Below are 27,607 nucleotides of genomic sequence, written 5' to 3' on the forward strand. Positions count from 1 at the left end.
CAGTGATATATTCAATCGTTTGTGGATCTTCTTGTAGCCATTACCAGATTCATGAAGGTCTACGACCATCTGTCTCTTTTGAACTGCCAGATCTTTTGTTTTCATCATGGTGTTGGATGACAGCGGGACATTGCATGTGTGTGACCTCATTTTTATACCCTAGTGAAACAGGAAGTGATGTAATGGCTCAATATAGTTCCTTAAGACTTAGATAAACTTAAATAAGTGGAATTTAATTTGTGGTTTAATTTTGGTAGATGTTATTTACAATAATCTTTAAGGGTGCCATTAATTGTGAAACCTTGATTTGGAGGACATTGATTTTTAATTAAATCAATAAATGATTTTGGTTGGTTCCATTGAAACATTAATAAAGTACAGTATTTCTCACATGTTGGTATTTTGAGGTTATCTCTATAATTATATTGTTTATATTTGTTTAAGTATTGTTTGTGCATTGCCAGTCAAGGGTGCCAGTCATTTTGGAGCCCACTGTATTTGGCTAAGGTAAACTTCCGGCTTCAACTGTATTCACCCCCTTTGCTATGAAACCCCTAAATAAGATCTGGTACAACCTATTACCTTCAGAAGTCACATACTTAGTTAAATAAAGTCCACCTGTGTTCAATCTAAGTGTCACATGATCTCAGTATACGTACACCTGTTCTGAAAGGCCCCAGAGTCTGCAACACCACTAAGCAAGGGGCACCACCAAGCAAGCGGCACCATGAAGACCAAGGAGCTCTCCAAACAGGTCAGGGACAAAGTTGTGGAGAAGTACAGATCAGAGTTGGGTTATAAAAAAAAATCAGAAACTTTGAACATCCCACGGAGCACCATTAAATCCATTATTAAAAAATGGAAAGAATATGGCACCACAACAAACCTGCCAAGAGAGGGCCGCCCACCGAAACTCACGGACCAAGCAAGGAGGGCATTAATCAGAGAGGCAAAAAAGAGACCAAAGATAACCCTGAAGGAGCTGCAAAGCTCCACATCAGAGATTGTAGTACCTGTCCATGGGACTACTTTAAGCTGTACACCACACAAAGCTGGGCTTTATGGAAGAGTGGACAGAAAAAAGCCATTGCTTAAAGAAAAAAATAAGCAAACACGTTTGGTGTTCACCAAAAGGCATGTGGGAGATTCCCCAAACATATGGAAGAAGGTACTCTGGTCAGATGAGACTAAAATTGAGCTTTTTGGCCATCAAGGAAAACGCTATGTCTGGCGCAAACCCAACACCTCTCATCACCCCGAGAACACCATCCCCACAGTGAAGCATGGTGGTGGCAGCAGCATCATGCTGTGGGGATGTTTTTAATCTGCAGGAACTGGGAAACTGGTCAGAATTGAAGGAATGATGGATGGCGCTAAATACAAGGAAATTCTTGAGGGAAACCTGTTTCAGTCTTCCAGAGACTTGAGACTGGGACGTAGGTTCAGGTTCCAGCAGGACAATGACCCTAAGCATACTGCTAAAGCAACACTCGAGTAGTTTAAGGGGAAACATTTAAATGTCTTAGAATGGCCTAGTCAAAGCCCAGACCTCAATCCAATTGAGAATCTGTGATATGAGTTAAAGATTGCTGTACACCAGCGAAACCCATCCAACTTGAAGGAGTTGGAGCAGTTTTGCCTTGAAGAATGGGCAAAAATCCCAGTGGCTAGATGTGCCAAGCTTATAGAGAAATACCCCAAGAGACTTGCAGCTCTAATTGCTGCAAAACGTGGCTCTACAAAGTACTGACTTTGGGAGGGTGAATAGTTATCCACGCCAAATTTTTCTGTTTTTTTTTGTCTTATTTTTTGTTTGTTTCACAATAAAAAAATATGTTGCATCTTCAAAGCGGTAGGCATGTTGTGTCAATCAAATGATACAAACCACCCAAAAAATCTATTTTAATTCCAGGTTGTAAGGCAACAAAATAGGAAAAATGCCAAGGGGGGTGAATACTTTCGCAAGCCACTGTAGAACGTCAGACACCAACACAGACGAAGCATCGACATCTGTGGTGACATTTACTTTGACATTTTTTATAGAATTATATTGCACTGATAATCGGATACTGTGGGTTGGACTCAAAATACTATTAATCTGACTTGAAATACTAGTAACATGACTTGAAATACTAGTAACCTGACTTGAAATACTATTAACCTGACTTGAAATACTTGTAACCTGACTTGAAATACTAGTAACATGACTTGAAATACTATTAAACTGACTTGAAATACTATTAACCTGACTTGAAATACTAGTAACCTGACTTGATATACTAGTAACCTGACTTGAAATACTAGTAACCTGACTTGAAATACTATTAACCTGACTTGAAATACTATTAACCTGACTTGAAATACTATTAACCTGACTTGAAATACTAGTAACCTGACTTGATATACTAGTAACCTGACTTGAAATACTATTAACCTGACTTGAAATACTATTAACCTGACTTGAAATACTATTAACCTGACTTGAAATACTAGTAACCTGACTTGAAATACTAGTAACCTGACTTGAAATACTAGTAACCTGACTTGAAATACTAGTAACCTGACTTGAAATACTAGTAACCTGACTTGAAATACTAATAACCTGACTTGAAATACTAGTAACCTGACTTGAAATACTAGTAACCTAACTTGAAATACTCATATTGAGTTTGAGTAAATGTTTTATTTTTAAAGGGACAGTGCATATTAACGTTTCTATACAGAAACCCAGCCTATAAAACCCCAAACAGCAAGCCATGCAGAAGTAGAAGCACTGAGTAGCTAATCTGGATAGATCGCGAGGCTGTAGCAAACAAACACTATCCACTTTTATAAAAAAATCACATGAAGAAAAAAAAAAGACAATTGTCTCAGAAATGACCTCGTGGCTTACTTCAAAAGCTCCATGATGCATAACCAGTCATGAAGATGATGAATGAATACTTTACCCGAAGCGTCCTCTCCAGGCTCGCAGAACTGTTGAGGGGCACACCAGCATATCGACAGGACATTGAAGAGGGTAAAAACGGTTAAAAACGTCTTGTATTCCGTTGCATCCATAGTGATGTGGCAGGATTGGTACAGAGTGGAACAGGTCTGCTATACACTCTGTAATTACACTACACTACTTCCCACAGATTAAATTCCTCTGTCTCTCTCTCCTTCCTCCCACAGATGAAAAAGTTCTCTCTCTCTCTCTCTCTCTCTCTCTTTCTCCTACCTCTCACAGATGAAAACGCTTCTCTCTCTCTCTCTCTCTCTCTCTCTCTCTCTCTCTCTCTCTCTCTCTCTCTCTCTCTCTCTCTCTCTCTCTCTCTCTCTCTCTCATTCGCTCTCATTTGCTCTCATTCGCTCTCTCTCTCTCATTCTCTCTCTGTCTCTCTGTCTCTCTCCTACCTTCCACAGTTGAAAAACGTTTCTTTTCTCCCTCTCTCCCTCTCCCCTTGAACCCCCACAGCCAGGAAAATCAAGAGAATACTCTTCCAGTAGATCATATTACAGAAGACATCCAGGGTGTGTGTGTGTGTGTGTGTGTGTGTGTGTGTGTGTGTGTGTGTGTGTGTGTGTGTGTGTGTGTGTGTGTGTGTGTGTGTGTGTGTGTGTGTGTGTGTGTGTGTGTGTGTGTGTTGGCGGGAAGACAAAAGAGGAACATGTCCTTACTGTGTGTGTTGAACGGGTGGATTAAATGTAAAGATCTCTTGGTTTATACTTTGTGACGTCAGAGAGAAGCGTCTCTTATTACTGGAAGCTGTCTGAGGAATTTCAGGTCTGTTTGTGCATGGTGTGTGTGTGTGCATAGGGGGGGGGGTGTGTGTGTGTGTGTGTGTGTGTGTGTGTGCATGGTGTGTGTGTGTGTGTGTGCATGGTGTGTATCTCAGTGTGTTGGCAGTATATCTAGTCCCCAGAGAGGTTGTCCAGGAGACAGCGGAACTTAAAATGGAAAACCACAATAAAAGTCTGTCCCTGCATCCCCCAATGACACTACCAGCCAGGTTAAATAAAACATTAAATAAAAACGAACTTTTAACCTCTTCATTTTCTGGTTTCTTACAACCTCATGCTAATCGCATTAGCCTACGTTAGCTCAACCGTCCAGAAGTAGTAGTTTTAACCACTCGGTATTTAAATGAATAAAACTTAAATCTATGTTTACTTTCACTTCACACACAGACGTTTAGCCCCCTCCAGTCTGAAACGTTTGACTCTGAAGTGGGACCGTGATACCTTGTTGGTCCTATATAGTGCACTACTTTAGACCAGGGCCCATAGGGAATAGGGTGCACTACTTTAGACCAGGGCCCATAGGGAATAGGGTGCACTACTTTTGACCAGGGCCCATAGGGAATATGTAGGGTTTAGTGTTCCGTTTGGGATGCTGCCTTAGTCATCACAGAATATCATCTAAATTATTATTATTATTATTCTTTTTACGGTTAATAAATAACTACTGAAACAATTTTACAATCATGTCTTTATCATACTAAAGTTCACTCTGCCTGCAAACACAGTCACTGTCAATACAACTCAATGTAAAACTAGTGTCCATTGATAACAGCTCTGAAGACCCTCTCCTCTATTAAACAGGCTAATAAAAACACAGCCATTGTTGCCAGGAATGTGAGGTATGTTACTCAGGGAGCCTTCTGAGGTATGGAGGGATACCTTAAGGAAACATACATAGAACACACACACACACACACACCGAGCACACACACACACACACATTCCGAGTTGGTATGCACAATTTCTCCACCGCGGGGGAAAACACAGGGGACTTCTCAGACTGTAGAAACAGCCTGCATGTTGCTTTATGAGAGCAGCTCACACTACTACTGGGTTACAATTAGACTGTAAGGCTCGTATGAATGTCCTGCTTAACTCTTATGGATCCCTTCATGCGCCTCCCTTTAGCGGGATTGATTTGACAACATCCAGTGAAATTGTAATGCGCCAAATTTAAACTACAGGAATATCAATATTCAACATTCACGAAATATATATTTGTAATATATCAAAATAAAGCTTAACTTCTTGTTAATCCAGCTGCTGTGTCAGATTTCAAAAAGGCTTTATGGCGAAAGCAGACCACGCGATTATCTGAGGACAGTGCCCCGCATACAAACACATGAAAATCAGATTTCAACTAGGCAGGTGCGCGACAAAAGTCAGAAATAGTGATATAATTAATGCCTTACCTTTTGAAGATCTTCTTCTGTTGGCACTCCAAAATGTCCCAGAAACATCACAAATGGTCCTTTTGTTCGATATTGTCCTTCTTTATGTCCCAAAAATGTTCATTTATTTGGCGCGTTTCATTCAGAAATACACCAGTTTCAACTCGCCCAACATGCCTACAAAGTATCTAATAAGTTACCTGTAAACTTAGTCCAAACATTTCAAACAACTTTCTGTTCAAATAATTGTATATCTTGATGATAATAATCAATAATCAATACGCCTTGACTAATGCCCAAGGTTTGTAAGACAATGGGTTAAATAATTAGGCAAGGACTCAGCTTTCTGCAAAAGGTTTCTGTAGCTTTATTCAGAGAATGTTCTGAGGTCAAGATAACAAAACAGTCATTATATAGTTTCTTGCTTACTTACGCACATGCATTTACACACAAACTGTTGGTGAACTACATCCCCCATTGACTTCCCACACTGTTTATCACTATCCAGCTCAGCCTGTTCCTTTCCCTCAAGGTTAGGAACCCCTTGAAGTTTCTACTCCCTTTACCATCTGGCCCCTGCCCTCTTGGGCCCACTACATACTCACACACATTTCTCTCCCTCTCCAGCCTCTACTAGACTTTCTGGGACTAATCGATCATTACATTGATTATTTATTAACCATACTACATGACTTATAATTCATAATGGTTTATTGATTCATTTACCTTTATTAGATAATTCTCTTATCACTTTCCTAATCCAACCTCAGGTAAAAACGTAAATAATCGATCAAATTTAAGACGGAATAAACTGTTTCTAATACCGGATAAAAACAAAGTGAAGCGCGTTCCAGTTCACGCGCACCAAAACAGTGGAGTCCACCTGGAGTGACACTTACAATGAATAGCACTACTTCCTCATTTCTTAAAAGAAAAACATCAACCAATTTCTAAAGACTGTTCACATCTACTGGAAGCCATAGGAACTGCAACCAGGTTCCTCATAAATAGATCTTTCAATAGAAACCCTTTGGGAAACACAATGACCTCAAAAAAAGAATTTCCTGGATGGATTGTGCTCGGGGTTGTGCCTGCCAAATCAGTTATGTTATACTCACAGACATTATTCTAACAGTTTTAGAAACTTCAGAGTGTTTTCTATCCAAATCTACTAATTATATGCATATCCTAGCTTCTGGGCCTGAGTAGCAGGCAGTTTACTTTGGGCATGCTTTTCATCCGTATGTGAAAATACTGCCCCTTAGCCCAAAGAGGTTTTAATGTAGTGTAAGGCTCGTATGAATGTCCTGCTTATTGTAATGTAAGACTCGTATGAATGTCCTGCTTAATGTAATGTAAGACTCGTATGAATGTCCTGCTTAATGTAGTGTAAGACTCGTATGAATGTCCTGCTTATTGTAGTGTAAGACTCGTATGAATGTCCTGCTTATTGTAGTGTAAGACTCGTATGAATGTCCTGCTTAATGTAGTATAAGACTCGTATGAACGTCCTGCTTAATGTAGTGTAAGACTCGTATGAACGTCCTGCTTAATGTAGTGTAAGACTCGTATGAATGTCCTGCTTAATGTAGTATAAGACTCGTATGAACGTCCTGCTTAATGTAGTGTAAGACTCGTATGAACGTCCTGCTTAATGTAATGTTTGTTATCATCGACTGCATTATACTTTTTTTTAAACACTTCAACCAGTAAAATGCTCTTCGGCTAGCTTTTTATTTAATCGGGTAAATTGACTGAGAACACGTTCTCATTTCCAGCAATGACCTGGGGAATAGTAACAGGGGAGAGGAGATCATTTGGAAGCTGGGGATGATTAGGTGGCCTCCTTACATTTTCCCTGACACCCAAAAGTACTTGTCACGTTTTGAATGCTTAGCAAGACAGGAAAATGGTCCAATTCCCACACTAAACAGAGAACATCCCTGGTCATCCCTACTGCCTCTGATCTGGAGGACTCACTAAACAGAGAACATCCCTGGTCATCCCTACTGCCTCTGATCTGGAGGACTCACTAAACAGAGAACATCCCTGGTCATCCTTACTGCCTCTGATCTGGAGGACTCACTAAACAGAGAACATCCCTGGTCATCCCTACTGCCTCTGATCTGGTGGACTCACTAAACAGAGAACATCCCTGGTCATCTCTACTGCCTCTGATCTGGAGGACTCACTAAACAGAGAACATCCCTGGTCCTCCCTACTGCCTCTGATCTGGAGGACTCACTAAACAGAGAACATCCCTGGTCCTCCCTACTGCCTCTGATCTGGAGGACTCACTAAACAGAGAACATCCCTGGTCATCCCTACTGCCTCTGATCTGGAGGACTCACTAAACAGAGAACATCCCTGGTCCTCCCTACTGCCTCTGATCTGGAGGACTCACTAAACAGAGAACATCCCTGGTCATCCCTACTGCCTCTGATCTGGAGGACTCACTAAACAGAGAACATCCCTGGTCATCCCTACTGCCTCTGATCTGGAGGACTCACTAAACAGAGAACATCCCTGGTCATCCCTACTGCCTCTGATCTGGAGGACTCACTAAACAGAGAACATCCCTGGTCCTCCCTACTGCCTCTGATCTGGAGGACTCACTAAACAGAGAACATCCCTGGTCATCCCTACTGCCTCTGATCTGGAGGACTCACTAAACAGAGAACATCCCTGGTCATCCTTACTGCCTCTGATCTGGTGGACTCACTAAACAGAGAACATCCCTGGTCATCCCTACTGCCTCTGATCTGGAGGACTCACTAAACAGAGAACATCCCTGGTCCTCCCTACTGCCTCTGATCTGGAGGACTCACTAAACAGAGAACATCCCTGGTCCTCCCTACTGCCTCTGATCTGGAGGACTCACTAAACAGAGAACATCCCTGGTCATCCCTACTGCCTCTGATCTGGAGGACTCACTAAACAGAGAACATCCCTGGTCCTCCCTACTGCCTCTGATCTGGAGGACTCACTAAACAGAGAACATCCCTGGTCATCCCTACTGCCTCTGATCTGGAGGACTCACTAAACAGAGAACATCCCTGGTCATCCCTACTGCCTCTGATCTGGTGGACTCACTAAACAGAGAACATCCCTGGTCATCTCTACTGCCTCTGATCTGGAGGACTCACTAAACAGAGAACATCCCTGGTCCTCCCTACTGCCTCTGATCTGGAGGACTCACTAAACAGAGAACATCCCTGGTCATCCCTACTGCCTCTGATCTGGAGGACTCACTAAACAGAGAACATCCCTGGTCCTCCCTACTGCCTCTGATCTGGAGGACTCACTAAACAGAGAACATCCCTGGTCATCCCTACTGCCTCTGATCTGGAGGACTCACTAAACAGAGAACATCCCTGGTCATCCCTACTGCCTCTGATCTGGAGGACTCACTAAACAGAGAACATCCCTGGTCATCCCTACTGCCTCTGATCTGGAGGACTCACTAAACAGAGAACATCCCTGGTCCTCCCTACTGCCTCTGATCTGGAGGACTCACTAAACAGAGAACATCCCTGGTCATCCCTACTGCCTCTGATCTGGAGGACTCACTAAACAGAGAACATCCCTGGTCATCCTTACTGCCTCTGATCTGGTGGACTCACTAAACAGAGAACATCCCTGGTCATCCCTACTGCCTCTGATCTGGAGGACTCACTAAACAGAGAACATCCCTGGTCCTCCCTACTGCCTCTGATCTGGAGGACTCACTAAACAGAGAACATCCCTGGTCATCCCTACTGCCTCTGATCTGGTGGACTCACTAAACAGAGAACATCCCTGGTCATCCCTACTGCCTCTGATCTGGAGGACTCACTAAACAGAGAACATCCCTGGTCCTCCCTACTGCCTCTGATCTGGAGGACTCACTAAACAGAGAACATCCCTGGTCATCCCTACTGCCTCTGATCTGGAGGACTCACTAAACAGAGAACATCCCTGGTCATCCCTACTGCCTCTGATCTGGAGGACTCACTAAACAGAGAACATCCCTGGTCATCCCTACTGCCTCTGATCTGGAGGACTCACTAAACAGAGAACATCCCTGGTCCTCCCTACTGCCTCTGATCTGGAGGACTCAGTAAACAGAGAACATCCCTGGTCATCCCTACTGCCTCTGATCTGGTGGACTCACTAAACAGAGAACATCCCTGGTCATCCCTACTGCCTCTGATCTGGTGGACTCACTAAACAGAGAACATCCCTGGTTATCCCTACTGCCTCTGATCTGGTAGACTCACTAAACAGAGAACATCCCTGGTCATCCCTACTGCCTCTGATCTGGAGGACTCACTAAACAGAACATCCCTGGTCATCCCTACTGCCTCTGATCTGGTGGACTCACTAAACAGAGAACATCCCTGGTCATCCCTACTGCCTCTGATCTGGTGGACTCACTAAACAGACATGCTTACAGTAGTGTGTAAATGATGTGTGAGTGTTGGAGTGTGTCCCTGGCTCTCCGTTAAAAAACAACACGAAAACGGTGCCGTCTGGTTTTCTTAAGGAACGTTTAGTTATTCATACCTTGACTTTTACTTTTGATACTTAAGTAACTTTAAAATCAAATACTTTTTGACTTTTACTCAAGTAGTATTTTACTGGGTGACTTTTACATTTACTTGAGTCATTTTCTATTAAGGTATATTTACTTTTACTTTAGTCGTTTTCAATTAAGGTATCTTTACTTTTACTCAAGTATGACAATTGGGTCCATTTTCCACCACTAGGTGACCATGATAATATGAGGGCCAGACAGGACTCTGGGGTTAATAACCCTATGATAAGTACCCTGGGATCTGTAGTGACCACAGAGAGTCAGGACTCCTGGGTTAATACCCCTATGATAAGTACCCTGGGATCTGTAGTGACCACAGAGAGTCAGGACTCTGGGGTTAATAACCCTATGATAAGTACCCTGGGATCTGTAGTGACCACAGAGAGTCAGGACTCTGGGGTTAATACCCCTATGATAAGTACCCTGGGATCTGTAGTGACCACAGAGAGTCAGGACTCCTGGGTTAATACCCCTATGATAAGTACCCTGGGATCTGTAGTGACCACAGAGAGTCAGGACTCCGGGGTTAATACCCCTATGATAAGTACCCTGGGATCTGTAGTGACCACAGAGAGTCAGGACTCCTGGGTTAATACCCCTATGATAAGTACCCTGGGATCTGTAGTGACCACAGAGAGTCAGGACTCTGGGGTTAATAACCCTATGATAAGTACCCTGGGATCTGTAGTGACCACAGAGAGTCAGGACTCTGGGGTTAATACCCCTATGATAAGTACCCTGGGATCTGTAGTGACCACAGAGAGTCAGGACTCCTGGGTTAATACCCCTATGATAAGTACCCTGGGATCTGTAGTGACCACAGAGAGACAGGACTCCGGGGTTAATACCCCTATGATAAGTACCCTGGGATCTGTAGTGACCACAGAGAGTCAGGACTCCTGGGTTAATACCCCTATGATAAGTACCCTGGGATCTGTAGTGACCACAGAGAGTCAGGACTCTGGGGTTAATACCCCTATGATAAGTACCCTGGGATCTGTAGTGACCACAGAGAGTCAGGACTCCTGGGTTAATACCCCTATGATAAGTACCCTGGGATCTGTAGTGACCACAGAGAGTCAGGACTCTGGGGTTAATACCCCTATGATAAGTACCCTGGGATCTGTAGTGACCACAGAGAGTCAGGACTCTGGGGTTAATAACCCTATGATAAGTACCCTGGGATCTGTAGTGACCACAGAGAGTCAGGACTCTGGGGTTAATAACCCTATGATAAGTACCCTGGGATCTGTAGTGACCACAGAGAGTCAGGACTCTGGGGTTAATACCCCTATGATAAGTACCCTGGGATCTGTAGTGACCACAGAGAGTCAGGACTCTGGGGTTAATAACCCTATGATAAGTACCCTGGGATCTGTAGTGACCACAGAGAGTCAGGACTCTGGGGTTAATACCCCTATGATAAGTACCCTGGGATCTGTAGTGACCACAGAGAGTCAGGACTCCTGGGTTAATACCCCTATGATAAGTACCCTGGGATCTGTAGTGACCACAGAGAGTCAGGACTCTGGGGTTAATAACCCTATGATAAGTACCCTGGGATCTGTAGTGACCACAGAGAGTCAGGACTCCAGGGTTAATACCCCTATGATAAGTACCCTGGGTTCTGTAGTGACCACAGAGAGTCAGGACTCTGGGGTTAATACCCCTATGATAAGTACCCTGGGATCTGAGGTGACCACAGAGAGTCAGGACTCCTGGGTTAATACCCCTATGATAAGTACCCTGGAATCTGTAGTGACCACAGAGAGTCAGGACTCCTGGGTTAATAACCCTATGATAAGTACCCTGGGATCTGTAGTGACCACAGAGAGTCAGGACTCTGGGGTTAATACCCCTATGATAAGTACCCTGGGATCTGTAGTGACCACAGAGAGTCAGGACTCCTGGGTTAATACCCCTATGATAAGTACCCTGGGATCTGTAGTGACCACAGAGAGTCAGGACTCCTGGGTTAATACCCCAATGATAAGTACCCTGGGATCTGTAGTGACCACAGAGAGTGAGGACTCTGGGGTTAATACCCCTATGATAAGTACCCTGGGATCTGTAGTGACCACAGAGAGTCAGGACTCTGGGGTTAATAACCCTATGATAAGTACCCTGGGATCTGTAGTGACCACAGAGAGTCAGGACTCCTGGGTTAATACCCCAATGATAAGTACCCTGGGATCTGTAGTGACCACAGAGAGTCAGGACTCTGGGATTAATACCCCTATGATAAGTACCCTGGGATCTGTAGTGACCACAGAGAGTCAGGACTCTGGGGTTAATACCCCTATGATAAGTACCCTGGGATCTGTAGTGACCACAGAGAGTCAGGACTCTGGGGTTAATACCCCTATGATAAGTACCCTGGGATCTGTAGTGACCACAGAGAGTCAGGACTCTGGGGTTAATACCCCTATGATAAGTACCCTGGGATCTGTAGTGACCACAGAGAGTCAGGACTCCGGGGTTAATACCCCTATGATAAGTACCCTGGGATCTGTAGTGACCACAGAGAGTCAGGACTCTGGGGTTAATACCCCTATGATAAGTACCCTGGGATCTGTAGTGACCACAGAGAGTCAGGACTCCTGGGTTAATACCCCTATGATAAGTACCCTGGGATCTGTAGTGACCACAGAGAGTCAGGACTCTGGGGTTAATACCCCTATGATAAGTACCCTGGGTTCTGTAGTGACCACAGAGAGTCAGGACACCAGGGTTAATACCCCTATGATAAGTACCCTGGGATCTGTAGTGACCACAGAGAGTCAGGACTCCTGGGTTAATACCCCTATGATAAGTACCCTGGGATCTGTAGTGACCACAGAGAGACAGGACACCAGGGTTAATACCCCTATGATAAGTACCCTGGGATCTGTAGTGACCACAGAGAGTCAGGACTCCTGGGTTAATACCCCTATGATAAGTACCCTGGGATCTGTAGTGACCACAGAGAGACAGGACACCAGGGTTAATACCCCTATGATAAGTACCCTGGGATCTGAGGTGACCACAGAGAGTCAGGACACCAGGGTTAATACCCCTATGATAAGTACCCTGGGATCTGTAGTGACCACAGAGAGTCAGGACTCCTGGGTTAATACCCCTATGATAAGTACCCTGGGATCTGTAGTGACCACAGAGAGTAGGGACTCCTGGGTTAATACCCCTATGATAAGTACCCTGGGATCTGTAGTGACCACAGAGAGTAGGGACTCCTGGGTTAATACCCCTATGATAAGTACCCTGGGATCTGTAGTGACCACAGAGAGACAGGACACCAGGGTTAATACCCCTATGATAAGTACCCTGGGATCTGTAGTGACCACAGAGAGTCAGGACTCCTGGCTTAATACCCCTATGATAAGTACCCTGGGATCTGTAGTGACCACAGAGAGACAGGACTCCGGGGTTAATACCCCTATGATAAGTACCCTGGGATCTGTAGTGACCACAGAGAGTAGGGACTCCGGGGTTAATACCCCTATGATAAGTACCCTGGGATCTGTAGTGACCACAGAGAGTAGGGACTCCGGGGTTAATACCCCTATGATAAGTACCCTGGGATCTGTAGTGACCACAGAGAGTCAGGACTCCGGGGTTAATACCCCTATGATAAGTACCCTGGGATCTGTAGTGACCACAGAGAGTCAGGACACCAGGGTTAATACCCCTATGATAAGTACCCTGGGATCTGTAGTGACCACAGAGAGTCAGGACTCCGGGGTTAATACCCCTATGATAAGTACCCTGGGATCTGTAGTGACCACAGAGAGTCAGGACACCAGGGTTAATACCCCTATGATAAGTACCCTGGGATCTGTAGTGACCACAGAGAGTCAGGACTCCTGGGTTAATAACCCTATGATAAGTACCCTGGGATCTGTAGTGACCACAGAGAGTCAGGACTCCTGGGTTAATACCCCAATGAAAAGTACCCTGGGATCTGTAGTGACCACAGAGAGACAGGACTCCTGGGTTAATACCCCTATGATAAGTACCCTGGGATCTGTAGTGACCACAGAGAGTCAGGACTCCTGGGTTAATACCCCTATGATAAGTACCCTGGGATCTGTAGTGACCACAGAGAGACAGGACTCCGGGGTTAATACCCCTATGATAAGTACCCTGGGATCTGTAGTGACCACAGAGAGACAGGACTCCGGGGTTAATACCCCTATGATAAGTACCCTGGGATCTGTAGAGACCACAGAGAGACAGGACTCCGGGGTTAATACCCCTATGATAAGTACCCTGGGATCTGTAGTGACCACAGAGAGTCAGGACTCTGGGGTTAATACCCCTATGATAAGTACCCTGGGATCTGTAGTGACCACAGAGAGTCAGGACTCTGGGGTTAATAACCCTATGATAAGTACCCTGGGATCTGTAGTGACCACAGAGAGACAGGACTCCGGGGTTAATACCCCTATGATAAGTACCCTGGGATCTGTAGTGACCACAGAGAGTCAGGACTCCTGTTTAACGTCTCATCCAAAAGACAACATCCTACACAGGAATATACATATTTTTTAGACCAGAGGAAAGAGTGGCTCCTACTGGCCCTCCAACACCACTTCAGCAGCATCTGGTCTCCCATCCAGGGACTGACCAGGACCAACCCTGCTTGGCTTCAGAATCAAGCCAGCAGTGGGAAGCAGGGTGCTATGCTGCTGACATAGACTGATATCCAAACAGTATTATCTCAATGAGCGTGAGCATTCTAACTAACAACTGCTGCATCCAGTAACCCTCTACACTGTAACCCTCTACACTGTAACCCTCTACACTGTAACCCTCTACACTGTAACCCTCAACACTGTAACCCTCTACAGTGTAACCCTCTATACTCTAACGTTAACCCTCTACACTGTAACCCTCTACACTGTAACCCTCTACACTGTAACCCTCAACACTGTAACCCTCTACAGTGTAACCCTCTATACTCTAACGTTAACCCTCTACACTGTTACCCTCTACACTGTAACCCTCTATACTCTAACGTTAACCCTCTACACTGTAACCCTCTACACTGTAACCCTCTACACTGTAACCCTCTACACTGTAACCCTCTACAGTGTAACCCTCTACACTGTAACCCTCTACACTGTAACCCTCTACACTGTAACCCTCTACAGTGTAACCCTGTACACTGTTACCCTCTACAGTGTAACCCTAACCCTCTACACTGTAACCCTCTATACTGTAACCCTCTACACTGTAACCCTCTACACTGTAACCCTCTACAGTGTAACCCTAACCCTCTACACTGTAACCCTCAACACTGTAACCCTCAACACTGTTACCCTCTACACTGTTACCCTCTACACTGTAACCCTCTACACTGTAACCCTCTACACTGTAACCCTGTACACTGTTACCCTCTACAGTGTAACCCTCTACACTGTAACCCTCAACACTGTAACCCTCTACAGTGTAACCCTCTATACTCTAACCTTAACCCTCTACACTGTAACCCTCTACACTGTAACCCTCTATACTGTTACCCTCTACAGTGTAACCCTCTATACTCTAACTTTAACCCTATACACTGTTACCCTCTACACTGTAACCCTCTACACTGTTACCCTCTACACTGTAACCCTCTACACTGACACTGTAACCCTCTACACTGTTACCCTCTACACTGTAACCCTATACACTGTAACCCTCTACACTATTACCCTCTACACTGTAACCCTCTACACTGTAACCCTCTACACTGTAACCCTCTACACTGTAACCCTCTACACTGTAACCCTCTACACTGTAACCCTATACACTGTTACCCTCTACACTGTAACCCTCTACACTGTTACCCTCAACACTGTTACCCTCTACACTGTAACCCTCTACACTGTAACCCTCTACAGTGTAACCCTCTACACTGTTACCCTCTACACTGTAACCCTAACCCTCTACACTGTAACCCTCTACACTGTTACCCTCTACAGTTTAACCCTCTATACTCTAACCTTAACCCTCTACACTCTAACCTTAACCCTCTACACTCTAACCTTAACCCTCTACACTCTAACCTTAACCCTCTACACTCTAACCTTAACCCTCTACACTCTACACTCTAACCTTAACCCTCTACACTCTAACCTTAACCCTCTCCACTCTAACCTTAACCCTCTACACTCTAACCTTAACCCTCTACACTCTAACCTTCACCCTCTACACTTAACCCTCTACACTCTAACCTTAACCCTCTACACTCTAACCTTAACCCTCTACACTCTAACCTTAACCCTCTACACTCTAACCTTAACCCTCTACACTCTAACCTTAACCCTCTACACTCTAACCTTAACCCTCTACACTCTAACCTTAACCCTCTACACTCTAACCTTAACCCTCTACACTCTAACCTTAACCCTCTCCACTCTAACCTTAACCCTCTACACTCTAACCTTAACCCTCTACACTCTAACCTTAACCCTCTACACTCTAACCTTAACCCTCTACACTCTAACCCTATACAGCGTTCATGGAAAAACTTCCCCTCTGTATACTGAACCTCATCTCTTCACAATTGTAGCTATTCTCATCTCATCTTTACACAAATTCAATAAAACAAATATAAATAATGGAACACACATATATATATATATATATATATATTTTATGAACACGTATTAAGGAAATTAGTGTAATCTGATGGCACAGATTACAACTGTATTAATAAACAGCCATTTGAGGACTGAAACCCAGCTGCCACGTCAAGAGGCCAGTCCACAGTCATGGTAAACACTCCCACCAAGTGGCCAGCGGTGGAACTACAGGCTGCATTTAATCTGACAGCGACACTTCTCCGCTTTGACCGCTAGATGGCGCCACACTCATCGTTTTGTAAATTGGAGAACCTCAATTGCGTTTCCTCGCATTCTCTCTCCTGGCCTCCTTCTCAAAACCCATTGTAGTTAGAAGGTCAGCGGTGGTGAACAGAGGGCTCCCAAGTGGTGCAGGGGTCTGAGGCACTGCATCTCAGCGCAAGACGCGTCACAACAGTCCCTGGTTCGATTCTAGGCGGTATCATATCCGGCTGTGATTGGGTGTCCCACAGGGTGGCGCACAATTGGTCCGGGGTAGGCTGTCATTGTAAATAAGAATTTGTTCTGTACTGACTTGCCTAGTTAAATAAAAGTTACCTTTTTTTTTCATACTGTGATCTTCTCATTCATTGGGTTTTGAAAATGGAAGCGAAGCGAGAGGTTGGGAGGAATCAAGGAACTGCAACTGAGATTCAGATATTTTGAAACACATTCCAAGACATGGTGGAGGCGTGGAGGTCTCTCTTTATGAGGCGGTTAGACCCACCACCCTAGAATAGACTAGAGTACACACACACACACACACACACACACACACACACGCACGCACGCACGCACACACACACACACACACACACACACACACACACACACACACACACACACACACACACACACACACACACACACACACACACACACACACACACACACACACACACACACACACACACACACACACACACACACACACACACACCTACTCTCTGTTCAACAGGGACAGTCTCATCAAGATCAGGAGCGTGTGTGTGTGTGTGTGTGTGTGTGTGTGTGTGTGTGTGTGTGTGTGTGTGTGTGTGTGTGTGTGTGTGTGTGTGTGTGTGTGTGTGTGTGTGTGTTAAGACTTGAGTGCAGAGTCTTTGGTTTGTTTAGCTTGAGAAAAGGTCTGCCAAGAAAAAGAGAGGAGTGTGTGTGTGTGAGACAGAGACAGACAGAGAGAGAGAGTGGGGGAGAGGGAGAGGGAGAGGGAGACAGAGAGACAGAGAGAGAGAGAGTGGGGGAGAGGGAGAGGGAGAGAGAGAGAGAGTGTGGGGAGAGGGAGAGGGAGAGAGAGAGAGAGAGAGAGACAGAGAGAGAGAGATAGCGAGAGAGAGAGTGGGGAAGAGGGAGAGGGAGAGAGAGAGAGAAAAATGTCAACTCAGATGTGCAGATGTGGAACAGCTGTTGGTCACACACCGCTAACTAAACAAGTCTCTTGCTGCTGTACAGTTGAACTAAATTACATCTACAACTGAACTACATTACATCTACAACTGAACTAAATTATATCTACAACTGAACTATATTACATCTACAACTGAACTATATTACATCTACAACTGAACTATATTACATCTACAACTGAACTATATTACATCTACAACTGAACTATATTACATCTACAACTGAACTAAAGGACGTTTACATCCAAAAATAAAAGTTTTAGATTTTCCCAGACCTCAAAAGTGGTCTCCTTTTGTGGCTTAAACATTGCTGTAGACTTTAAACATCCAATTTTGTTGTTTTACTATTTCAAAAAGTGTGACTTTGAATGCGGAAACTTGTGCTGACGTTGCTTCCAGAGGCAGTTTGGAACTCTGCAGTGAGTGTTGAATTTTACACGCTTCAGCACTTGGCAGTCCCGTTCTGTGAGCTTGTGTGGCCTACCACTTCTCGGAGGAGCCGTTGTTGCTCCTAGACATTTCCACTTCACAATAACAGCGCTTACAGTTGACCAGGGCAGCTCTAGCAGGGCAGATATTTGACAAACTGACGTATTGGAAACGTGGCATCATATGTCACTGCCATGTTGAATATCACTGAGCTCTTCAGTAAGACCATGTTTTTTTACCATTGTTTAACTTGGCAAGTCAAATTCTTATTTACAATGACGGCCTACGAACAGTGGGTTAACTGCCTTGTTCAGGGGCAGAACGACAGATTTGAACCTTGTCAGCTCAGGGATTCGATCTAGCAACCTTTCAGTTACTAGTCCAGCGCTCTAACCACTAGGCTACCTGCTCTAACCACTAGGCTACCTGCTCTACCCACTAGGCTACCTGCTCTACCCACTAGGCTACCTGCTGTAACCACTAGGCTACCTGCTCTAACCACTAGGCTACCTGCTCTAACCACTAGGCTACCTGCTCTAACCACTAGGCTACCTGCTGTAACCACTAGGCTACCTGCTCTAACCACTAGGCTACCTGCTCTAACCACTAGACTACCTGCTCTAACCACTAGGCTACCTGCTCTAACCACTAGGCTACCTGCTCTAACCACTAGACTACCTGCTCTAACCACTAGGCTACCTGCTCTAACCACTAGGCTACCTGCTCTAACCACTAGACTACCTGCTCTAACCACTAGGCTACCTGCTCTAACCACTAGACTACCTGCCGCCATTCCACTGCCAATGTTGTTCTGTGGAGATTGCATGGCTGTGTGCTCAATTTTATACCCTATGTACAGTGCAGTGATGGTGTTAAACCTCTGTGTGTAGTCAGTCCTCTGTACAGTGTGGGGATGGTGTTAAACCTCTGTGTGTAGTCAGTCCTCTGTACAGTGTAGTGATGGTGTTAAACCTTTGTGTGTAGTCAGTCCTCTGTACAGTGTAGTGATGGTGTTAAACCTCTGTGTGTAGTCAGTCCTCTGTACAGTGCAGTGATGGTGTTAAACCTCTATGTGGAGTCAGTCCTCTGTACAATGTAGTGATGGTGTTAAACCTCTGTGTGTAGTCAGTCCTCTGTACAGTGTAGTGATGGTGTTAAACCTCTGTGTGTAGTCAGTCCTCTGTACAGTGTGGTGATGGTGTTAAACCTCTGTGTGTAGTCAGTCCTCTGTACAGTGCAGTGATGGTGTTAAACCTCTGTGTGTAGTCAGTCCTCTGTACAGTGCAGTGATGGTGTTAAACCTCTGTGTGTAGTCAGTCCTCTGTACAGTGTAGTGATGGTGTTAAACCTCTGTGTGTATTCAGTCCTCTGTACAGTGTAGTGATGGTGTTAAACCTCTATGTGGAGTCAGTCCTCTGTACAGTGTGGTGATGGTGTTAAACCTCTATGTGGAGTCAGTCCTCTGTACAGTGCAGTGATGGTGTTAAACCTCTGTGTGTAGTCAGTCCTCTGTACAGTGTGGTGATGGTGTTAAACCTCTGTGTGTAGTCAGTCCTCTGTACAGTGTAGTGATGGTGTTAAACCTCTGTGTGTAGTCAGTCCTCTGTACAGTGTGGTGATGGTGTTAAACCTCTGTGTGTAGTCAGTCCTCTGTACAGTGTGGTGATGGTGTTAAACCTCTATGTGGAGTCAGTCCTCTGTACAGTGCAGTGATGGTGTTAAACCTCTGTGTGTAGTCAGTCCTCTGTACAGTGTGGTGATGGTGTTAAACCTCTGTGTGTAGTCAGTCCTCTGTACAGTGTGGTGATGGTGTTAAACCTCTGTGTGTAGTCAGTCCTCTGTACAATGTAGTGATGGTGTTAAACCTCTGTGTGTAGTCAGTCCTCTGTACAGTGTGGTGATGGTGTTAAACCTCTATGTGGAGTCAGTCCTCTGTACAGTGTGGTGATGGTGTTAAACCTCTGTGTGTAGTCAGTCCTCTGTACAGTGCAGTGATGGTGTTAAACCTCTGTGTGTAGCCAGTCCTCTGTACAGTGTGGTGATGGTGTTAAACCTCTGTGTGTAGTCAGTCCTCTGTACAGTGTGGTGGTGGTGTTAAACCTCTGTGTGTATTCAGTCCTCTGTACAATGTAGTGATGGTGTTAAACCTCTGTGTGTAGTCAGTCCTCTGTACAATGTAGTGATGGTGTTAAACCTCTGTGTGTAGTCAGTCCTCTGTACAGTGTAGTGATGGTGTTAAACCTCTGTGTGTAGTCAGTCCTCTGTACAATGTAGTGATGGTGTTAAACCTCTGTGTGTAGTCAGTCCTCTGTACAGTGTAGTGATGGTGTTAAACCTCTGGGTGTAGTCAGTCCTCTGTACAGTGTGGTGATGGTGTTAAACCTCTATGTGGAGTCAGTCCTCTGTACAGTGTAGTGATGGTGTTAAACCTCTTTGTGGAGTCAGTCCTCTGTACAGTGTAGTGATGGTGTTAAACCTCTGTGTGTAGTCAGTCCTCTGTACAGTGTAGTGATGGTGTTAAACCTCTATGTGGAGTCAGTCCTCTGTACAGTGTGGTGATGGTGTTAAACCTCTGTGTGTAGTCAGTCCTCTGTACAGTGTGGTGATGGTGTTAAACCTCTGTGTGTAGTCAGTCCTCTGTACAGTGCAGTGATGGTGTTAAACCTCTGTGTGTAGTCAGTCCTCTGTACAGTGTGGTGATGGTGTTAAACCTCTGTGTGTAGTCAGTCCTCTGTACAGTGTGGTGATGGTGTTAAACCTCTGTGTGTAGTCAGTCCTCTGTACAGTGTAGTGATGGTGTTAAACCTCTGTGTGTAGTCAGTCCTCTGTACAGTGTGGTGATGGTGTTAAACCTCTGTGTGTAGTCAGTCCTCTGTACAGTGTGGTGATGGTGTTAAACCTCTGTGTGTAGTCAGTCCTCTGTACAGTGTAGTGATGGTGTTAAACCTCTGTGTGGATTTACATTGGCATCATATTTATTTACATAAATAATGTGCACTATCACAACGTAGGAATAAATCCGTCAGTAGATTTTGAAATATTAACTTTATTTACTCATATTTATTTGGACATACATACAGAATAAAACGGCCTAGCAACCGCCTAGCAACCAGGTTAAACTATGAGGTTTATTGGCAAAAGGCTCATTAAAAAACAAATACTCCTCCTTTATCTCCATCTCTCTCTCTCTCTCTGAAAATATCCATGTCAACTGGCACACTATTCCCTACATAGTGCACAACTTTAGACCAGAGCCTTATGGGAAAGTCCTATGGGTCCTGGTCCAAAGTAGTGCACTACATAAGGAATAGGGCTCTAGTTCGCTGTGTAGGGTCCTGGTCCAATGTAGTGCACTACATAAGGAATAGGGCTCTAGTTCACTATGTAGTGCCCTGGTCCAAAGTAGTGCACTACATAAGGAATAGGGCTCTAGTTCGCTGTGTAGGGTCCTGGTCCAATGTAGTGCACTACATAAGGAATAGGGCTCTAGTTCACTTTGTAGTGCCCTGGTCCAATGTAGTGCACTACATAAGGAATAGGGCTCTAGTTCACTATGTAGGGTCCTGGTCCAAAGTAGTGCACTACATAAGGAATAGGGCACTAGTTCACTATGTAGGGTCCTGGTCCAAAGTAGTGCACTACATAAGGAATAGGGCACTAGTTCACTATGTAGGGTCCTGGTCCAAAGTAGTGCACTACATAAGGAATATATTTGGACATACATATATCAGAAATGGCCTAGCAACCGCCTAGCAACCAGGCTAAACTATGAGGTTGATAGGCAACCGATGGACTCCAGTTCCCTGGTTACAAGCACTACAGGTAGGGAATATGGTGCCCACACTTTGGGAAGCAGGCAGTACATCTGTAGTGAGTCCAACCCAGTCACAACAGAGAACAGTCAAAACACATAACAACATTAAAACAGGGTCGGCCTGAATTCCAACTGAAGGCAGGTCAATTCATGTCGCAAATTTAAATTCCAATTGGAAAAAAAGGATCTCTATTTTCAATGACTTCTCAATAAACTGAAAAGTAAAAGCTATTTATTTAAAAACGTTCAATATATTGAAGTTTAAATCAAAATGATTTACTGAATTGACTAGCTTTTAATTGGAATTGACCCCCCCCCCAACTCCGCAAAAAAACCTAAATGGAACTACATTTCCCTGGTCCATGACTTCTTCTCCTTACTGCCTGACGACGTGGGGCTCTATGTGGAAAAGCAGTTTGTCGTCGCCGCGACGAACCTCCAGGAGGAGGGGCCCGTCGCCTAGCAACGCCCCCTGCAGCTCGTCGGTGGTCCTGAGTGGGCGGCCGTTCAGCTTGAGGATCACGTCACCGGCATCAATCCCGCCCCTTCGGTAGAGGACGAGAGGTTCTCATTGGTCCTTGGTTCCTAAGAAGGCTTCTTCCATATTGGTACAGTAATGGCTCAACCTTGCCCTTTGATAGGCTAGCTAGCTAAACTACGTTTCTGATATAACGGATAAACCTGTTGCATTAATCCATTCCTCCTTTCTCTCCAATCAGGGCCTTGAGGTGTGTCACTGTGTGTGTGTGTGTGTGTGTGTGTGTGTGTGTGGTGTGTGTGTGTGTGTGTGTGTGTGTGTGTGTGTGTGTGTGTGTGTGTGTGTGTGTGAAAACACCTACCTGTGTGCGGGGGACTCAGGTATAACCTGATGGACCAACACTCCACTGGAGACATCAGGGAAGTCAGGATTCTGCTTCTTCATCTCCTCTACCAGACTAGATTATATATACAGTATGTAGGTTAAACTACCAGACTACATTATATATATACAGTATGTAGGTTAAACTACCTGACTAGATTATATATATACAGTATGTAGGTTAAACATCTCCTCTACCAGACTAGATTATATATATACACAGTATGTAGGTTAAACATCTCCTCTACCAGACTAGATTATATATACAGTATGTAGGTTAAACTACCAGACTAGATTATATATACAGTATGTAGGTTAAACTACCAGACTACATTATATATATACAGTATGTAGGTTAAACTACCAGACTACATTATATATATACAGTATGTAGGTTAAACTACCAGACTACATTATATATATACAGTATGTAGGTTGAACTACCAGACTACATTATATATATACACAGTATGTAGGTTAAACTACCAGACTACATTATATATATACATTATGTAGGTTAAACTACCAGACTACATTATATATATACAGTATGTAGATTAAACTACCAGACTACATTATATATATACAGTATGTAGGTTAAACTACCAGACTACATTATATATATATACAGTATGTAGGTTAAACTACCAGACTACATTATATATATATACAGTATGTAGATTAAACTACCAGACTACATTATATATATACAGTATGTAGGTTAAACTACCAGACTACATTATATATATACAGTATGTAGGTTGAACTACCAGACTAGATTATATATATATACAGTATGTAGATTAAACTACCAGACTACATTATATATATACAGTATGTAGGTTAAACTACCAGACTAGATTATATATATACAGTATGTAGGTTAAACTACCAGACTAGATTATATATATACAGTATGTAGGTTAAACTACCAGACTACATTATATATATACATTATGTAGATTAAACATCTCCTCTACCAGACTAGATTATATATATACAGTATGTAGGTTAAACTACCAGACTAGATTATATATATACAGTATGTAGGTTAAACTACCAGACTACATTATATATATACAGTATGTAGGTTAAACTACCAGACTACATTATATATATACATTATGTAGATTATACATCTCCTCTACCAGACTAGATTATATATATACAGTATGTAGGTTAAACTACCAGACTAGATTATATATATACATTATGTAGGTTAAACTACCAGACTACATTATATATATACAGTATGTAGGTTAAACTACCAGACTACATTATATATATACAGTATGTAGGTTAAACTACCAGACTACATTATATATATACAGTATGTAGGTTAAACTACCAGACTACATTATATATATACAGTATGTAGGTTAAAGGGTTTATCTTCAGTTCAAACAAAAACAAATTGGGTCTGGAGAAATGTAACCACTGTCTAATCCATGGACAGAGGTATGGATGCAAGGACTGACCATCCAAAGCTACAAAATATACAGTAAACCGCACAATAATCTCACAGATGTAATTAATGCATTGCTCAGTTGACTAAAACTGTAGTTGAAAATAACCACCTCCAAATTTCAAATGAAAAGTTTCAAATGAATTCACACAGGCAGATTTTAATGAGGTTTATAGTCATTTTTAGGGCCTATAGAACTATAGTATTATAAAGTTACATAAATATCACAACAGTGCATGAAAAAGTGTGTGTGTGTGTGTGTGTGTGTGTGTGTGTGTGGTGTGTGTGTGTGTGTGCGTGTGTGTGTGTCGTGTGTGTGTGTGTGTGTGTGTGTGTGTCTGTGTGTGTGTGTGTGTGTGTGTCGTGTCGTGTCGTGTCGTGTCGTGTCGTGTGTGTGTGTGTGTGTGTGTGTTTTACCCATCTGTGACAGTGAGCATCTTAATGCCTATCAGACGCTTCTTCTTCTCTCCTGTCATTACTGATGAAAGAAAAACAGCACATTAGGAAATCACTATTTTCTATTTATTTTCACATTCCTGCACAGGTGTGTCGTCTGTGTGTGTGTGTGTGTGTGTGTATGTGTGTGTGTGTGTGTGTGTGTGTGTTGTGTCACCTGCATCTGACTGGGGTTCTGGAATACGGTAACGACCACTCAGCATTCTGTGGTTACCTAGACAACAACACAAAACACACGCATACATTATGCACACACACATACAAAAAACCACACATACACACGCACACACACACACCTGCATTGTGTTTGTTGTGCTGTGACTCAGTGAGAAAGCGTCTGATCCGGTCTGAAGGAATAGCGAAGGAGATTCCTGCTGTCACCTTGAGAGTATTGATGCCTATCACCTCCCCATCCTACACCACACACACACACACACACACACACACACACACACACACACACACACACACACACACACACACACACACACACACACACACACACACACACACACACACACACACACACACACACACACACACACACACACACACACACAGGTAAGCTACATAAGGGTTGATAAAGAGCATTGGTTAGTACAGCCACCTCTAACTTCCTTCATACTGGACAGAGACATACAAATGGTGTCCACAAGTTCATCTGACTCTGGGGAAGTAGATAAAGGACCTTATTGCCAAATCCCGAAGTATCCCTTCAACCCTTCATTGGATTCAGTCGTTCATTGACCTATAGATTCAGCCCTTCATTGGATTCAGTCGTTCATTGACCTATAGATTCAGCCCTTCATTGACCTATAGATTCAGCCCTTCATTGAATTCAGCCCTTCATTGACCTATAGATTCAGCCCTTCATTGACCTATAGATTCAGCCCTCCATTGGATTCAGCCCTTCATTGACCTATAGATTCAGCCCTTCATTGGATTCAGCCGTTCATTGACCTATAGATTCAGCCCTTCATTGACCTATAGATTCAGCCCTTCATTGAATTCAGCCCTTCATTGACCTATAGATTCAGCCCTTCATTGACCTATAGATTCAGCCCTCCATTGGATTCAGCCGTTCATTGACCTACAGATTCAGCCCTTCATTGGATTCAGCCCGTCATTGATCTATAGATTCAGCCCTTCATTGACCTATAGATTCAGCCCTCCATTGGATTCAGCCGTTCATTGACCTATAGATTCAGCCCCTCATTGGATTCAGCCGTTCATTGACCTATAGATTCAGCCCTTCATTGACCTGTAGATTCAGCCCTTCATTGACCTATAGATTCAGCCCCTCATTGAACTATAGATTCAGCCCCTCATAGACCTATAGATTCAGCCCCTCATTGACCTATAGATTCAGCCCTTCATTGGATTCAGCCCCTCATTGACCTATAGATTCGGCCCTTCATTGACCTATAGATTCAGCCCCTCATTGACCTATAGATTCAACCCTTCATTGACCTATAGATTCAGCCCTTCATTGACCTATAGATTCAGCCCTTCATTGACCTATAGATTCAGCCCCTCATTGACCTATAGATTCAGCCCCTCATTGACCTATAGATTCAGCCCCTCATTGACCTATAGATTCAGCCCTTCATTGACCTATTCAGCCCTTCATTGACAAATAGATTCAGCCCTTCATTGACCTATAGATTCAGCCCTTCATTGACCTATTCAGCCCTTCATTGACCTATAGATTCAGCCCTTCGTTGACCTATAGATTCAGCCCTTCATTGACCTGTAGATTCAACCCTTCATTGACCTATAGATTCAGCCCTTCATTGACCTATAGATTCAGCCCTTCATTGGATTCAGCCCCTCACTGACCTATAGATTTAGCCCTTCATTGACCTATAGATTCAGCCCTTCATTGACCTATAGATTCAGCCCTTCATTGACCTATACATTCAGGCCCTCATTGACCTATAGATTCAGCCCTTCATTGACCTATAGATTCAGCCCTTCATTAGATTCAGCCCCTCACTGACCTATTGATTCAGCCCTTCATTGACCTATAGATTCAGCCCTTCATTGGATTCAGCCCTTCATTGACCTATAGATTCAGCCCTTCATTGACCTATGGATTCAGCCGTTCATTGACCTATGGATTCAGCCCTTCATTGGATTCAGCCCTTCATTGACCTATAGATTCAGCCCTTCATTTGATTCAGCCGTTCATTGACCTATAGATTCAGCCCTTCATTGACCTATAGATTCAGCCCTTCATTGACCAATGGATTCAGCCCTTGATTGGATTCAGCCCCTCATTGACCTATAGATTCAGCCCTTCATTGACCTATAGATTCAGCCCTTCATTGACCTATGGATTCAGCCCTTCATTGGATTCAGCCCCTCATTGACCTATAGATTCAGCCCTTCATTGACAAATAGATTCAGCCCCTCATTGACCTATAGATTCAGCCCTTCATTGACCTATAGATTCAGCCCTTCATTGACCTATAGATTCAGCCCCTCATTGACTTGTAGATTCAGCCCCTCATTGACCTATAGATTCAGCCCCTCATTGACCTGTAGATTCAGCCCTTCATTGACCTATAGATTCAGCCCCTCATTGACCAATAGATTCATCCCTTCATTGACCTATAGATTCAGCCCCTCATTGACCTATAGATTCAGCCCTTCATTGACCTATAGATTCAGCCCCTCATTGACCTATAGATTCAGCCCCTCATTGACCTATAGATTCAGCCCCTCATTGACCGATAGATTCAGCCCTTCATTGACCTATAGATTCAGCCCTTTATTAACCTATAGATTCAGCCCTTCATTGGATTTAGCCCTTCATTGACC

General features: G+C 43.9%; 2 protein-coding genes across 7 annotated transcripts in view; both read right to left on the reverse strand.

Moving 5' to 3' along the window:
• LOC106602098 (carboxypeptidase Z) overlaps window positions 1-3,465 on the reverse strand; it is a 32,482-nt gene extending 29,017 nt beyond the window's left edge. For 5 of the 6 annotated variants that reach the window (XR_014393124.1, XR_014393123.1, XR_014393122.1 and 2 more), the window contains exon 1: window positions 2,949-3,464. Coding sequence is in view for 3 of the 6 variants with exons in the window: in XM_082978686.1 (XP_082834812.1) it covers window positions 2,949-3,060 (112 nt within the window). In the remaining 3 variants the exon portion in view is untranslated. Of the gene's footprint in view, window positions 1-2,948 lie in introns of all 6 variants that reach the window. The other variant, XM_082978687.1, reaches the window with a different exon arrangement.
• A 17,751-nt stretch (window positions 3,466-21,216) lies between these two features.
• LOC106593573 (serine protease HTRA3) overlaps window positions 21,217-27,607 on the reverse strand; it is a 25,780-nt gene continuing 19,389 nt past the window's right edge. Inside the window, exons 7-11 of the mRNA XM_082978688.1 lie at window positions 25,081-25,198; window positions 24,942-24,998; window positions 24,746-24,806; window positions 22,844-22,939; window positions 21,217-22,549 (exon numbers count right to left, since the gene is read on the reverse strand). Of these exons, the coding sequence (XP_082834814.1) occupies window positions 22,381-22,549; window positions 22,844-22,939; window positions 24,746-24,806; window positions 24,942-24,998; window positions 25,081-25,198 (501 nt within the window). The 3' untranslated portion in view covers window positions 21,217-22,380. The remainder of the gene's footprint in view (window positions 22,550-22,843; window positions 22,940-24,745; window positions 24,807-24,941; window positions 24,999-25,080; window positions 25,199-27,607) is intronic.

The sequence above is a fragment of the Salmo salar genome, chromosome 08 (genome assembly GCF_965601325.2).
Source record: "Salmo salar chromosome 08, fSalSal1, whole genome shotgun sequence".
Classification (NCBI taxonomy): domain Eukaryota; kingdom Metazoa; phylum Chordata; class Actinopteri; order Salmoniformes; family Salmonidae; genus Salmo; species Salmo salar.